The sequence below is a fragment of the Thalassophryne amazonica genome, chromosome 5 (genome assembly GCF_902500255.1).
Source record: "Thalassophryne amazonica chromosome 5, fThaAma1.1, whole genome shotgun sequence".
In the NCBI taxonomy this organism is placed as follows: Eukaryota; Metazoa; Chordata; class Actinopteri; order Batrachoidiformes; family Batrachoididae; genus Thalassophryne; species Thalassophryne amazonica.
Window position 1 is genome coordinate 69,551,363 of NC_047107.1, and position 16,689 is coordinate 69,568,051.

General features: G+C 39.9%; 1 protein-coding gene across 2 annotated transcripts in view; it reads left to right on the forward strand.

Annotated features, from left to right (window-relative positions):
- smarcad1a (SWI/SNF-related, matrix-associated actin-dependent regulator of chromatin, subfamily a, containing DEAD/H box 1 a) overlaps positions 1-16,689 on the forward strand; it is a 65,873-nt gene that overhangs the window by 25,553 nt on the left and 23,631 nt on the right. For both annotated transcript variants that reach the window (XM_034170485.1, XM_034170487.1), the window contains exons 6-10: positions 640-756; positions 4,475-4,553; positions 4,668-5,329; positions 10,097-10,293; positions 16,554-16,644. In XM_034170485.1, coding sequence (XP_034026376.1) covers positions 640-756; positions 4,475-4,553; positions 4,668-5,329; positions 10,097-10,293; positions 16,554-16,644 — 1,146 coding nt within the window. The remainder of the gene's footprint in view (positions 1-639; positions 757-4,474; positions 4,554-4,667; positions 5,330-10,096; positions 10,294-16,553; positions 16,645-16,689) is intronic.

A 16,689-nucleotide genomic window follows, 5' to 3' on the forward strand; every position in this document is an offset into this window, starting at 1 on the left:
AAACGTTATATTCCCTCCTTTTATTCCAGAGTGTAGTCTTCAGAACAAAGATACTTCTTCACTGTCGTCTTCTTTTTTTTAACACTACTTTTGTGTCTTGTTTATATTACACCAATTTCCCACAGTGCATTGCAGCACAACATCCATTGTTTATTGGGTAACTAAAATTCCTAATTTCTCCAAAAATATTTGTCCTATCAACTTTCAGTTTTTTGCAGTGTTCATCCTTGACCCAAAATGCATAAGCATACCAAACTGCAAATGTCAACTCTCCCCCATTTTTGCGTGATCAAAGTCATACAGATACACGCACACAGAGGCCACTTGGCTATTATAATATTGATTGGTAGACCCAGGATTTTTCAATTAACCCATATTTGAAATATAAGAATTTTTGTATATACAGGGTTTTTTTTTTGTTTTTTTATGGCAGACTGCATACTGCTGTTTTACTAAAATAATTTGGCTAGCCTCAGGGCTTCAGTGTGCCATGTACATCCCAAGAGGACAGCCCCCAAGAATGTGGAGTAGGTGTATTGAGCTAATGAGGTCCTGTTGTCATTAACAGTGGTCACCTAACCCATTCAAACAAAAGGCTAGTTGGTGTCCTAACAGTTATCTTTTTATGTGAACTGCAAGATTTCAGAAGAGGATGAAAATGACGATGATAGTGATGAAGGGACAGAGCCATCCTGGGACAAGAAGGAGCTCATGGTCAGGAGACTGGAGATTAATTTTCCTGACCAGGACAAGGAGGTGAATATGCTTGGAAACACTAATTTTTCTTCTCTGTAATCTGTTTTGCCTTATGTTATTGACAGTAAGAAATTCCAAACTGGCCATACTTCCTAACCTGTGTATGGCAGCTGTGTGTGACTGTCTATAATGATGTGATACAATTGACACAAGTCCAGTAAAATCATTTCAGCACACATGAAAAACTATTATATTGTTGTTACAAAGTTGTCAGGTGAACAGTTTTGTGCTAGTTCAGCTGTTAAGGAGAAAGATTGTGCATTTGGGGTCTGTCATGCGCTTTGTTTATGTACTACATATTAACAGTGTTGCTGCAAGTGCCTTTTCACTGTGGGCTGTTAACGACCAGCTGTAAATAGGTGGACTTGCGACTTTAGAGAAATAGACTCGACAGTGAAGAATCTTTTCAGGTGGGATTGGCTTGATCATGTTGCGCAAACTAAGCTGTAGCAAATCCTGGACAGTATCGTATGGTGTCCATCTGGTGTCCATTTCCTCAGATTTCAGAGATGTAAAGACCGAACCAGAGGTTGCTCACACTGATTGTATGTGTAGACGACAGGTTGAAAAGTCTAGAATTAAGTAGCTTGAAGTATATTTATGTAGTACAGGTGAGGTAAAGTAGTTGTGTATTGCTTTACAGGTATAATTAGTTTCTGTTACTTTATGTTGAAAAGATGTATTTGTAAAATCATATGAGAATGCTACTAGGAGTAATTTTGAATAAGGAATTTTTTTCTCACCAAAAGGGGTGCTGTACTCACTGGAATTTATTGTCTGGAACAGCTCCAGATTGCATCTCAGAGCTTCTAGAATTCAAAAATTTTCAGGAGGATGGCGCCAGACCTCCCTAGTAATTTTGGGTTTTAGCTTTTTTTTGTTTTTCATCACTTTCTCCCTGTACATGAAAAAAGTTTTTTGCAAATTTATTACAAATAAAAAGAAATCACTCATACACTAAGTATTCACACCCTTTGCTCATTACTTTGTTGATGCACCTTTGGCAGCAATTACAGCCTCAGGTTTTTTTTAAAATATGATGCCACAAGCTTGGTGCACCTATCTTTGGACAGTTTTGTCCATTCCTCTTTGCAGCACCTCACACACTCAAATCAGGTTGGATAGGGAGCATCAGTGCACAGCCATTTTCAGATCTCCCCAGAGATGTTCAATCAGATTCAGGTCTGGGCTCTGGCTGGGCCACTCAAGGATATTCAGAGTTGTCCCGAAGCCACTCTTTTGATATCTTGGCTGTGTGCTTAGGGTCATTGTCCTGCTGAAAGATGAACCATCGCCACAGTCTGAGGTCAAGATCATTCTGAAGCAAGTTTTCATCCAGTACATTGCTGCATTCATCTTTCACAGCCCTGGTTCTTAGTCACCTCCCCGACTAAGGCCCTTCTCCCTCAGTTGCTCAGTGTTGATGGCCAGCCAGCTTTAGAAAGAGTCCTGGTGGATCCATACTGCTTCCATTTATGGATGATGGAGGCCACTGTGCTCATTGGGAACTTCAAAGCAGCAGAAATGTTTCTGTACCCTTCCCCAGATTTGTGCCTCCAGACAATCCTGTTTCGGAGGTCTACAGACAGTTCCTTTGACTTTGTGTTTGGTTTGTGCTCTGACATGCACTGTCAGTTGTGAGACCTTACATGCAGACAGGTGTATGCTTTTCCAAATCATGTCCAGTCAACTGAATTTACCCCAGGTGGACTCCAATTAAACTGTAGAAACACCTCAAGGATGATCACCTGAGCTCAGTTTTGAGCTTCATGGCAAAGGCTGTGAATACTTATGTACATGTCATTTCTCAGTTTTTTTTTTTTAACTTTTAATACATTTTCAAAAATCTAAAAAAAAAAAAAAAAAAGCCTCTTTCACATTGTCATTACTGGGCACTGTGTGTAGAATTTTGAGGAAAGAAATAATTTAATCCATTTTGGAATAAGGCTGTGCAGCCGGTCTGCTCTGTCTAAGCCTGATCCTGTCAGATCTCGGAAGCTAAGCAGTGCAGCATCTGGTTAGTACTTGGATGGGAGACCAGCGGGTGTGTCTGTTTCTCCAGGTGAAACTGGAGTTATGTCAGGAAGGGCATCCGGTGTAAAACTTGTACCAAATACCAATGCGGATCTGGCTGTATCCGCTATGGCGACTCTGAACAATAATGGGAGCAGCCAAAAAGACAACAACATAATTTTGGAATAAAGCTGTAACAAAATGTGGAATAAGTGAAACACTGTGAATACTTTCCGGATGCACTGTAATTATTAACTGCACATTATCTGTCCAAGAGGCAGCAAATTTAAAGAAAATACAATTGGTCCCAGAAGTAAACCCTGAGGAGTAGAAACTAGACATGGGCCGATAACCGGTTTCACAGTATACCGCGGTATGAAAAAGCCACGGTATCAAACCACTAAAATTTCCCGTTATACCGTTCCTACGGTATGAGTGGGTTATGAGAATTCTTGACAGGCAGAGCGGAGGCGGCTGCTGCCGCCCTTCCCCCTGGCGCGCACCTGTCTCTGTTTACACACAGGCAGCTAACGTTAACTAGCTCTGCATCATGGTTGAAGGAGGCGAAGCCTACACTGAACTTTCCCCTCCATCTAAAAGGACCAAGCTGGCTTTTTCATTTTATTTTCTGCGGAATAGCCCTTCAAGCCAAAAACGGTGGCAACAAAGCACCGTATCTATGACCTGTGTCGAACTCGGAGTGATTCAAGATACCCACAAAGGATTACATGGAAGGAGTAAACTTTATCCCATCTTTGAAACCACTGAGAAGTACAAGCGGTGGACTCGAGTCGTGCTTGTGGTTGACGAAATTTCTCCCACAAAGGGAGAAATTTCTCCCACAAGAAGGGCAAATACACCTATTCCAAACACTTTGTCGGTGAATCAGGGCCAAGTATTGAGCATCTGGAGTTCCAGACCTTATTCCAGCCATGTTTCTTACTAAGCCAGTAAGTCATGTTTCACACAGGGTAGATGCTATATTTCTAAAAGAGTGACTATTATTTTGGTATTTTCTCTAAAGTTGTCAATGGTATAGTGCTCGTAGCGGTAGACATCGCATCAATTAGTGCGCCTGAATCACGCACGCTTCATATACAAATAGCTATAATGTTGTTAAAGCACATTTTAAAACTATACATAATACCGTGAAACCGTGGTATTTTTGCCCACGGTTATCATACCGTCCAAATCTCATACTGGCCTATGCCTAGTAGTCACATTACAAAGCACTGTCTGAGACCTAAGAGGGAGAAAAGTCCTGGGTCATAGCTTGACAGTGTGCACACGGTTTAAGTGTATTTTGGTTATGTAGTCATTTTTACCGTCGAGGGATGTCCATAAAGTGATGCGCAAAGCTGAGCACTGGGTACAACGGAGAAGGATTTATTCTCTTCATAAGTCATGGGTGTACTGTTAAGATAAACTCGATCAAAGTGTCACTTGTCAGTCCCTTTAAACTTGAGTGTGCAAGGTGCACTGTGCTGTAGTATTGACAAAGTTGGCACAACTGGAAGATTTTCTGACAAGTTGATGAATTGGGGCAAATGTGTTCAAGCACACCAGTGATGCCATTAAAGGTCCCTCAGGTGAAGCAGTAAGGTGAAATTTTTTTTTTTGGGGCGGGGGTTCACGAATGATTACGTTTATTTCATTAAGTATTCATTTTAGTTTGTGAGAACAGTAAAAGTTTGTCTTGGTGTAGGAGCTGCGGATGGTGCTGGAGGAGCATAATTGGAATGTTGAAGAAGCCCTTCAGGTCCTACAAATGTTCTCAGACCCAGGTCAGAACACAGCTGCTCTCCTTGAACTCTGACCATCTGTTTTTTATTTCATGCATTCATATTGTAAAACTGTATGTTCCTATTTTAATTTCCTCTTACTGTTGACTTGTATAGATTCAAACTTGAACTCACTTGAGTCAAAGGAGAATAAATTGTGCGAATTGAAGAGAAACGACCAGTCATGCAGAGACCAGAGGGAGCCAGAGCACCACAAATATGGCGATAGTACATCTGGCAATAAACTAAAGAATGCCAAAGATAATGAACATTTTATGAAAGCAAAGGAGGATAATTCAGATGAAACAGAGGACAGTGAAAACTGTTCAGACTCTGAAGAGGATAAAGTGTCAAAAAGCAGTTCATCACTGTGGTCTAGTAAACATTCCGGTGCAACATCTTCATCTTCCTCTGCCCAGATGTCATCCAAGCTGTGCTCCTCTTCTTCTGCTGCCCAGATGCTGTCCAGATTTGCCAGTGGGACCAGTATTGCTAAGAAACAGGCAGCAGAGAGGAAGCGCAAAGTGCATACCTCTGGAGAACCTATCAGTTCTGACGATGAGGATGATGATGATGATGAAGATGATGAGGATGTTAGTAGTGAGTTTGAGTCGGATGAGGACTGGAGCTCTGAAGGTGTGATGTCAGAACTCAAGAAAGAGGTGCTCAGTTTCTTCCAGGATGCTTCAATAGATGAGCTCACACTGATTTCTGGGTGCTCTGTCAAAAAAGCACAGAAGATTGTGGAACTTAGACCCTTTCATACCTGGCAGAGCCTGGTGAGTGAAGTGTTTTCTAAACAAAGACAACATAACATCAAATGGTGCCATAAGGCCCTTTCACACCTGTGTGCACAAGTTGTCAAGATTTACTTCTGAACACCTGATGAATGACTCTTTGCCTTTTCATTTACTGTATTTACCAGAGTATAGGTCACAGGCTTTTTACTAGTTTGGGAGGTCCTATAAAGTATACAGCGCCAGAGTTCTCACCAGTATAATAACAGCATAATGGTCCGTTACGCTGTCATAATAAAAAATTACACTGCAGTTGGGCCGTTACATTGTTTTTGGATGTGTGTAATGGGAAAATAATCATTTCTCTTTGTTGATTTTGGAGCCGCTGGTTCTGATGTAGAAGCAGTGTGTCCACAATTTATTCATCAACCTGAATCAAAGCCATTTCTGCCTTTTCTGCTGCTTAAAGTCGCTAAAACGGGACTTTTTTTCTGCGACAATCGTCCACCGCTTCACACGGACAGTTTTTATTCATCATTTATGTACCTTTTTTGTGGGGCACACACAGATCTCTACCATGGACTGGAACCTTAATATCTCCCACTTCTCTGGTTCGTGAACTAAAGTTATTGTCCCTCATGAAAATATTAATAATAATGATATTATCCTCCACTCCGTGTCTGTGTGTGTTGCGGGATTTGACTCGCAGCTCTCTGCTGAGGTGGAAAGACGGATCATTCCGGAATCAATAACTTCAAAGTGAATCGCCATTTTAAATCAAATGACACCTCTTTCTAAACATTGTAAAACAGACAAATCACAACCGACCAAAATTGTTTTTCCCCAAAATGAGACGTCCTCCGTTCCGTTGGGGAAAACGTATCCCGGTGTGAAAGTCTCAGCACTCCAGTCTGGCCACAGCTGTGCAACAACTCTCCAGGCGTGAGTATAGTAGGGGAGGCCAGGGCAAAAGGCACATTTTACATTTACATCCCTCTGAAACACTGTTGCCTGCATTTTGAGGGCTAAATTTTAAGTAAAGCTATTGTTTTTGTTTTTTTTAAATCTTTGTTACAGCCTTACTTTAAAGCCAAAAGAAAGAGGCATCAGACCAAAACATGGAAGAGTGTAGAAATGTGTGTCACTGCACAGGAGCTAATTTATACACAGTAGTTTACTATACAAAATCCTTACAAATTTTTTTTTTTTTTTTTACTACAAGATTAATTTCTGATTACTCAACATTGTGAAGTTAAAAAACAACAACAAAGTAGGCCCTTTGTAAGTCCATAAAGCAAAAGCTTCAGCAGGGTTGAAGCCTAAGCAGTACCTGAACCCCCGGCTTCTTAAGGTGATTTTTTTTTTTTTTTTTTCCCCCCCCCATCCCATTATGCTGAGAAAAATCCAAAAAAATCCGGAAATCACAATGTATGATTTTTATTTTTTTTTTTATTTATAATTGTGTGTTACTGCTGCAAATAGGTATTTGAACACCTGCCAATCAGCAAGAATTCTGGCTCTCACAGACCTGTTCATTTTTCTTTAAGAAGCCCTCTTATTCTGCACTCTTTACCTGTATTAATTGCACCTGTTTGAACTTGTTACCTGTATAAAAGACACCTGTTCACACACTCAGTCAATCACACTCCAACCTGTCCACCATAGCCAACACCAAAGAGCTGTCCAAGGACACCAGAGACAAAACTGTAGACTTGCACAAGGCTGGGATGGACTACAGGACAACAGGCAAGCAGCTTGGTAGAAGACAACAAGTGTTATGATTATTTATTAGAAAGTGAAAGAAACACATGATGACTGTCAATCTCCCTCAGTCTGGGATTCCATGCAAGATCTCACTTTGTGGGGTAAGGATGATTCTGAGAAAGCTCAGAACTACACTGGAGGACCTGGTCCTGGACCTGGTCCTCCTGGACCTGGTGTCAGATGACACCAGAATAGAGCTTTTTGGAATCAACTCCACTTACCATGTTTAGAGGAAGAGAACAACCCCAATAAAACCATCCCAACCATGAAGCATGGGGGTGGAAACATCATACTCTGGGGGTGCTCTTCTGCAAAGGGGACAGGACGACTGCACCGTATTGAAGGGAGGATGGATGGGGTCATGTATTGCGAGATTTTGGCAAACAACCTCCTTCCCTCAGTAAGAGCATTGAAGATGGGTCATGGCTGGATCTTTCAGCATGACGGTGACCCCAAACACACAGCCAGGGCAACTAAGGAGGGGCTCCGTAAGAAGCATTTCAAGGTCCTGGAGTGGCCTGGCCAGTCTCCAAATCTGAACTCAATAGAAAATCTTTGGAGGGAGCTGAAACTCCAAACCTGAAAGATCTAGAGAAGATCTGTATGGAGGAATGGACCAAAATCCCTGCTGCGGTGTGTGCAAACCTGGTGAAAAACTACAGGAAACGTTTGACCTCTGTAATTGCAAACAAAGGCTACTGTACCAAATATTAACATTGATTTTCACAGGTGTTCAAATACTTATTTGCAGCAGTAACATTCAAATAAATTATTAAAAAAAATCATACATTGTGATTTCTAGATTTTTTTTTTTTTTTTAGATTATGTCTCTCACAGTGGACATGCACCTAAGATGAAAATTTCAGACCCCTCCACGATTTCTAAGTGGGAGAACTTGCAAAATTGCAGGGTGTTCAAATACTTATTTTCCTCACTGTACAGGGCTTTGCCAGGAATCAGCGGACTATACAAATAAAAAAATCCCAAATCAAGGAGCTGATTTTAAAAAACAACAAAATCAAATGGATTTGTTTTTATTGTAGTGTTTCAAATGATGTGTGTGTCAGTACAGGGCCGTTTAAAGTCATTTGGGGGCCCCAAGCAAAACGGAGTTGGAGCTCCCCCACGCCTCACCACCCTGTCCCGTCTACCCAAAGCCTACACGAACTAAAGCATAGATACACTGTTTAAGCTCAGTCTTTTTATCAATAAAATATTTCTTTGACAGTGCATTTGAACATTTGTAAAAACCTCATGTCATCCCATAACAACCGACATATGAAGACAGTGCAAATTGTGTAGTATATACAAAATACTTCACACTTCCCAAAAACAGTGCAAGGGTCTGTGCTCATGGATTATTTTATTATTTTTATTTTATTTATTATTATTTTCATGGTTCTTCTGTAATAATCGTTTTGTGAATTTTCGAGATGGATTTTCAGAATTGTGGGTGAATTCAGTATCTGTGATTTGTACTGGTCCTTTTCTAACAATTTGACAGCACACATTATCAGTTAGTACTCTTGGCCACTGTGCAGGGTCATCAGCTATAATTACAGAGATTGTGGTATCTTGTGCTATAGAGGTGCTGAGAAGTGGTGCAGACTCGGTTTGTGTTGAGGCCATGGTACCACTGGATGCAGTCTTCTTCCTCATGAATGTGAGGTGAAGGTGATGGTGCAGCTGGGAAAATAATTAAATCTATGTATATCATATTTTTATGTACAGAGTGCATCATATAGACATTAGGAGGGCCCCATATTCAAAATCTGAAATGTCCAGTGGAAAAATATGTGTGACCATTTTATAACTTCACTGATTAACATCACTTTCAGCAGATGGGATGAGTTCATCAGTGAAACCACTTGGAGTCAGTAGTTGCAAAGTAAACCTCCATCCTCTTGACCCTGAAATGTTTTTGGTCACCACTGGCCTACCCAGATGAGCAATGTTTTTTTTTTAGAGCCCTCACCTCTATTTTTACATGAAATGGAAAAGTGAATAAATGAATTTAGTACCTTTCAATATAAGCAAAGAATGTATTTTTAAAGAGAAATTTGCAATAGCCAAAGAAAGGAAAAATGAATGCAGGCTGGAACTGTGATTGTCCCAGGGAAAACGACTGAAAACCCAGACATCTGTACATAAGGTGGCCAATAATTTGTAAAGAAAGATTATCAATAGCTCCAAAGCTCCTGCCAAAACTAGGAAAACTCAGAAATGAGTGAGGGTTTAACACAATGCATTATTGTGCCATAAATACTAATATTGTTCCATTTGAATTGGTACTGAGAATTATTATTTTTGAGTGGTCATTTCCTTTACAGTGTATTTTTCTGAGCTACAATGTATGTTTGTGTGAAAGACTCTTCTCTGGGGTGGAAAAATTGACCTGACCCAACCAAAAAAAAAAAAAATTTGAAGTTTTTGGAGATTTGAGATTTTTGATGGGTAAATAGACCTGAAAATGCACCAGAATGCACCAGAGATTAAATTTTTTTTTTCTCAGGGAGAACCCCCAGACCCCCCGCCATGGGCTTCAGGCCTTCAGCCCTTGCCAGAAATTTTCAGGGTTTTTGTTTGTTTGTTTGTTTTTGTTTTGTTTGTTTGTTTGTTTTTGTTTTGTTTTTCCCCCCCATGGCCCACTTTCATCACTGTCATGATAATGACATGATCTCATGAAATACGATAAACAGTGAATCTGTTCTGTAAAGACCAGACATTCTATAATATGCAATTAGTGTCATAAAGCTCACCTTCGCACCAAATACCATCAAATGCTCTTAGTTTTCCTGTTACTAGTTCTTTCTTACTATCCAAGTATCTGTACAATCAGGAGGTTGTCATCAATGTCAACATAAATGCATAATAGTAATCTCATTCTGTTGTAATACATGGGCTGGTGTTATCTTTTAAAAATAGCTTGTGTATAGAAAGAGTTTGACTGGCCTGTTGGGTACATAATCCTTTTTGTTTTGGGTCAAAATTTAGCTGCTGTCCACTCTGAGATCATTGCATGACTGTGTGCTTATTTCTCTCTAGGTTGATGTCTTCCACAAGAATAATGGACTATCAGATGATTTGGTGCTGGGCTGCAGAGTTGTCCTCAGAGAACGGAAGGTTGTGAAAAACCTCATGTCCAAATGTGAAACCATTTCTCTGAGAATGGTCAAACAAGTCACTGAGGTTATGGAGAAGGGCATTGATTCCATGAAAGCGCCCAGCATACTCAATAGTCAGTGAGTAAAATGCACACTGTTAAACAAGTGTATTCGTAGGGTTCCCACAGATCCATAGAAAGTCTTAAAAGGCGGTGGATTTGTTCATCTAAAAATAAGGCCTTAATTGATACTAAATGTCTTAAATTAGTCTTTCAAAAGCTTTTAAATTGTTTCAACATGGGGATTAGGGTATTAATTCTTTTCTTCTGACATTGCAATTAAAAATATCAAAATGAATGGCTTTTTTTAAAATATCAAAATGAATGGCTTTTTTTAATCAGTGAAAGCCAAGGTTGGATAGGATTACTTTGAAATGTAATCCAAAAGTAATCAGATTACAAGTAATCCAAATGTATGTACATACATACATGTAATCCCCATGTATTCTTTCAAAGTAATCCTACCCAACCTTGGAGAAAGCCTCGCGCAACACTGCAAAAAGCAAGGTCATGGAACCAAGAAATCTTTTGTTTGTTCATGGTACAGTCAGAGGAGACGCGCTTTCAACTGGTTAGGCGTAACCTACCTGCTTCCATGGGGATGTGCAAATTTAATGATGCTTGACTCTTCAGGAAACATTGGGCTTAAACCATTAACCACATTCTGTGTTACAGACAATATCTTGACAAATTAATCCCTAACCTTCAGCCTCATATATATATATATATATATATATATATATATATATATATATATATATATATATATATATATATATATATATATATATATATATATATATATATATATATATATATATATATATATATATATATATATATACACTCGTGTGTGTGGAAAAAAATCATTGGTACTCCTATATTTTATTATTAAAATGTCCAAAGTTATATGGCAACAATAACAAAACAAAATGTTTTCATAAAGTGCACCAAAAAATCTATACGTTATACTAGCCAAGGAGCCTCTGTGTGCATGCATGCGTGTGTATGGCTTTGATCACTGAGAAACTCGGGAGAGCTGACATTTGCCATTTGATTTTCTTATGTATTTGATTTCAAGGATGAACGCTGCCAAAACGGAACGTTGATAGGACTAATATTTTTTTTGGAGAAACTACGGATATTAGCTAACAACACTGAACAATGGACCTTGATAATTACATTTTGGACTCGCACGCCATTCCAGCAGGGGACAGTAAATCATCTATATATTAAAAGCGTGTGTCATTTTATTTAGTAACAATACAATTTAGCACAAATTACTAAGTGATCCAAATGCTTAAAAATAATGTGTGGTGATGGTGGGGAGAGTAACTTCAGTAGAATCTTAAAATAATAAAAATTAAAAATAAAATCTAATAAATCTAAAATCTATATATTAATAACCAAGTGGCCTCTGTGTGCGTGCGGCTTTGATCATGGATAAACTGGGGAGAGCTAACATTTGCCTTTTGGTATGCTCATGTATTTTGGGTCAAGGATGAATGCTGTGAAAATGGAAAGTTGATAGGGCTAATATTTTTGGAGAAATTAGAGATATTAGTGAACAGTGAACAATGGATGTTGATAATTACATTCTGTCTCACACCATTCTAGCAGGGGGCAGTAAATCATCTATCTATTAAAAGTCCAGTGGTGTCTCTGTGCATGTGTGTATCTTCCAACCCAGACAAATGGGAGAGCTGACATTTGTCATTTGGTTTGCTTGTGCATTTTGGCTCAAGAATGAACATTGTCCAAACAGAAAGTTAATAGGACTACATAACGACAGTGAACATTAGACACTGATAAGTACATTCTGGACTCGCACACCATTCCAAATCATTATAGGAACTTTGCATAATTTATAACCACCTTTGAAAAATTTCAGCTACCTGTTTTATAAGCACTACCCAATCTAGAGCCTGTGGATCCCTATGGGCAACGCGTGCGCGCGCGTGTGTGTGTGTATATATATATATGTGTGTATATATATATGTGTATATATACATACACTCAACAAAAATATAAACGCAACACTTTTGGTTTTGCTCCCATTTTGTATGAGATGAACTCAAAGATCTAAAACTTTTTCCACATACACAATATCACCATTTCCCTCAAATATTGTTCACAAACCAGTCTAAATCTGTAATAGTGAGCACTTCTCCTTTGCTGAGATAATCCATCCCACCTCACAGGTGTGCCATATCAAGATGCTGATTAGACACCATGATTAGTGCACAGGTGTGCCTTAGACTGTCCACAATAAAAGGCCACTCTGAAAGGTGCAGTTTTATCACACAGCACAATGCCACAGATGTCGCAAGATTTGAGGGAACGTGCAGTTGGCATGCTGACAGCAGGAATGTCAACCAGAGCTGTTGCTCGTGTATTGAATGTTCATTTCTCTACCATAAGCCGTCTCCAAAGGCGTTTCAGAGAATTTGGCAGTACATCCAACCAGCCTCACAACTGCAGACCACATGTAACCACACCAGCCCAGGACCTCCACATCCAGCATGTTCACCTCAAAGATCGTCTGAGACCAGCCACTCGGACAGCTGCTGAAACAATCGGTTTGCATAACCAAAGAATTTCTGCACAAACTGTCAGAAACCGTCTCAGGGAAGCTCATCTGCATGCTCGTCGTCCTCATCGGGGTCTCGACCTGACTCCAGTTCGTCGTCGTAACCGACTTGAGTGGGCAAATGCTCACATTTGCTGGCATTGGGCACGTTGGAGAGGTGTTCTCTTCATGGATGAATCCCGGTTCACAGTGTTCAGGGCAGATGGCAGACAGCGTGTGTGGCATCGTGTGGGTGAGCGGTTTTCTGATGTCAGTGTTGTGGATCGAGTGGCCCATGGTGGCGGTGGGGTTATGGTATGGGCAGGCGTCTGTTATGGACGAAGAACACAGGTGCATTTTATTGATGGCATTTTGAATGCACAGAGATACCGTGACGAGATCCTGAGGCCCATTGTTGTGCCATACATCCAAGAACATCACCTCATGTTGCAGCAGGATAATGCACGGCCCCATGTTGCAAGGATGTGTACACAATTGTTGGAAGCTGAAAATGTCCCAGTTCTTGCATGGCTGGCATACTCACCGGACATGTCACCCATTGAGCATGTTTGGGATGCTCTGGACCGGCGTGTACGACAGCGTGTACCAGTTCCTGCCAATATCCAGCAACTTCGCACAGCCATTGAAGAGGAGTGGACCAACATTCCACAGGCCACAATTGACAACCTGATCAACTCTATGCGAAGGAGATGTGTTGCACTGCATGAGGCAAATGGTGGTCACACCAGATACTGACTGGTATCCCCCCCCCCAATAAAACAAAACTGCACCTTTCAGAGTGGCCTTTTATTGTGGACAGTCTAAGGCACACCTGTGCACTAATCATGGTGTCTAATCAGCATCTTGATATGGCACACCTGTGAGGTGGGATGGATTATCTCAGCAAAGGAGAAGTGCTCACTATCACAGATTTAGACTGGTTTGTGAACAATATTTGAGGGAAATGGTGATATTGTGTATGTGGAAAAAGTTTTAGATCTTTGAGTTCATCTCATACAAAATGGGAGCAAAACCAAAAGTGTTGCGTTTATATTTTTGTTTGTGTGTGTGTATATATACACACACACACACATGGTTCTAGCTAGCGCATACTTGCATTGCGGCCCATTACGCTATAATTTTGGACCGTTACGCTTATTTTGGACCGTTACGCTTATTTTCAATACAGCGTAACGGGTCTGTAATCAACCGTTTCTGCAGCGCGACTCCAGTTTGAAGCATGAATCAGTGAAGCAATGCTTCGATTCATTGGCTCGTGGCTTTCATTCTCTACTCTTCAGAAGTGGTAAGTCCGCTTCTTAACCCCTCTCAAAGCCATTAAAATATCATGAGTCACTTTTGTGTGTATTAAAGTCACTAACTGGGACTCTTGTCTTGTTGCAGTCAACAAACGAGAATCGTCCTCCGTTCTGTTTGCACAGCTCCAACGCTGCGTGGCTCTCTGCTGAGACAGAGTCCACTCAGAATTAATAACTTCAAAACTATTTCCTGCTTTAAATAAAATGACACCTCTTACAAACATTGCAATACAGACACTCAATCGATCATATTAAAATGTGTAGTTAAAATATAGGGGTACCAACGATAGACTACAATTGACTAAAATGTTTTTTCCTCCCAAAATGAGACATCCTGCATTCCTTATGAACCTGACGTGCAGCTCAGTGAGCTGAAGAGCTCAGCTCAGATAGGGAAAGACATTCATGTCAATGTCTGAAACAAAATGCTTTTGACAAAAACTAACAGATTTTATTTCTGTTTATGTCCAGAGATCAAGGATCCACCATGTAGAGTTTATTATGTCCAGAGTTTAAGGATGCAATAACCAGTTTCATATTTATTTAGTTTAAGACTCGAAATGTTGTTCAATTTCAATTTAATCAGCTTATAAAGCGCCAGATTACAACAAAAGCTGTCTCAAGGTGCCTCACACAGAACAGTTCAACATAAAAAAATTTAAATGAATAAATAAAAATAAAAACAATCAAATACCTAATTAAAAACAGAAGTAAAAGAATAAAACAAAATAAAAACTACTCATAAGAAAGAGAATAAAAATAGGTTATAAGTCTTGACTTTAAAATGTCCATGGACTCCAACTGCCTCACTGAGGGCCATGTACTGGCTAACCCAGAATGAGATTGCCCACTCCACAAACTTCCCCAGCCTTCTGGACATGATGAAGGGACTTGGGCTGTCGTACCTGGCTTTTCCCCTTTGGGTACCCCTAGAATGGCCAATTTTTAGCTTAAATTTTCAAAAGCTGACCCCCCCCACCCCACCCCCGGTCGCTACGCTCCCTCGACATTACCACCATATATGTTCAAGACATATTCAGTGACTTGGAATGTATCCATCCCCTGCCTTGTTTGAAGAAAACTGGTGATTAAACAGATTTACAGGAATTATACCAAAGGAGCTGATTACTTATTCAACCCGTCATCTTGGCTTTTATATTTTTAATTAATTTATATCAAGTTGTAGAGATTTACTTTCAGTTTGAGCCTAAGGAAGATCATTTTATTAATTTTTATATTGAGAAGCCCGATTTACTTTTTGTGTTTGAAATGCCATAAACAAATTAAAATGCGTGAAATACCAAGGGGCTGAATACTTTTACAAGCCACTGTACACACATGCTATTCTTAAATTTCATTCCATCTGGCATTTAAACAAGTCTTAAATCTATCTTGCCTTGAGCTGTAGCAACCCTGATTATGAAACATTACATGCCATTGTTATCACCAAATATTACTTTTTTATTTTAAAGTGGTGCAAACATCTAGATCTTACATTTTCGCAATATATGCTCAGGTATGGGCAGCACGGTGGCTTAATGGTTACCACAGATGCCTCACAGCAAGAAGGTCGTGGGATAGCTTCCTACCTGTGTGGAGTTTGCATGTTCTCCTCCTGTTTGCATGGGTTCCCCCTGGGTGCTCCGGCTTCCTCCCACTTCCAGTGATATGCAGGTCAGGTGAATTGGAAATTCTAAAAATTGCTCGTGTGTTTGTCTTTGTGTGGCCCTGCGAAAGACTGGCATCCTGTCCAGGGTGTATCCTGCCTCACACCCTATGCCTTTGTTTTTTGTACGGAGCTGATTTTTCACAGTTTTGCAAACACTTGTGATGATCAAGGGATGCCATGGGATATTTGATTTGTATTGTAAGCATTATACAACAAATGTCAAGTTTGTGCTGGAATCGGCTTCAAAAGCTGCAGGCATTGTCCATTTGGTCATTGTATGAAACTGATATAACAAGTGTGTGTGTGTGTGTGTGGGTATTTCTATTTTATGATCATTAATTTAGCCCACACTGCAATGTCAGTGTTTACTTTCCTCTTGTTCTGTTCATTCGTAGAGCAATAATCAGCAGAAGCTCAGTCTCTGTCTTTAACTAAACCTGTGCCAAGCCACTCCAATTGGCAAAGCATGATCATAGATAGCATTGCTTGAAATAACCAGGTTTACATTTAACGTTCTTCTTGTTTAGATATATACATCTTGCCTTCTACCACCCATCAATCATTTAAAGATGTTGTCATAAAAGATAAACCAAAAGAAAAAACAGGATACTATTCTCTCGACTTGCAGTCCCTCATATTATCCTATATGATGTGTACATTAAATAAACGGTTTTAATGATCTGTAAATTATATTTGTTTCCACAACTCAGAGTTTGTAGTATGACTTGTTTTAAATAATTTATTTAGTTCTTGTTCTGAGCCTGTTATTTGTTGTGTTTGAGGTTTCAGTTGAAAACCTATCAGCTGATTGGTCTGAGGTGGCTGGTGCTTCTGCATGAACATAAACTCAGTGGTATACTGGCTGATGAAATGGTAAGACAGGCAGACACTAACTGGCATGCTACACTGAACACCAAC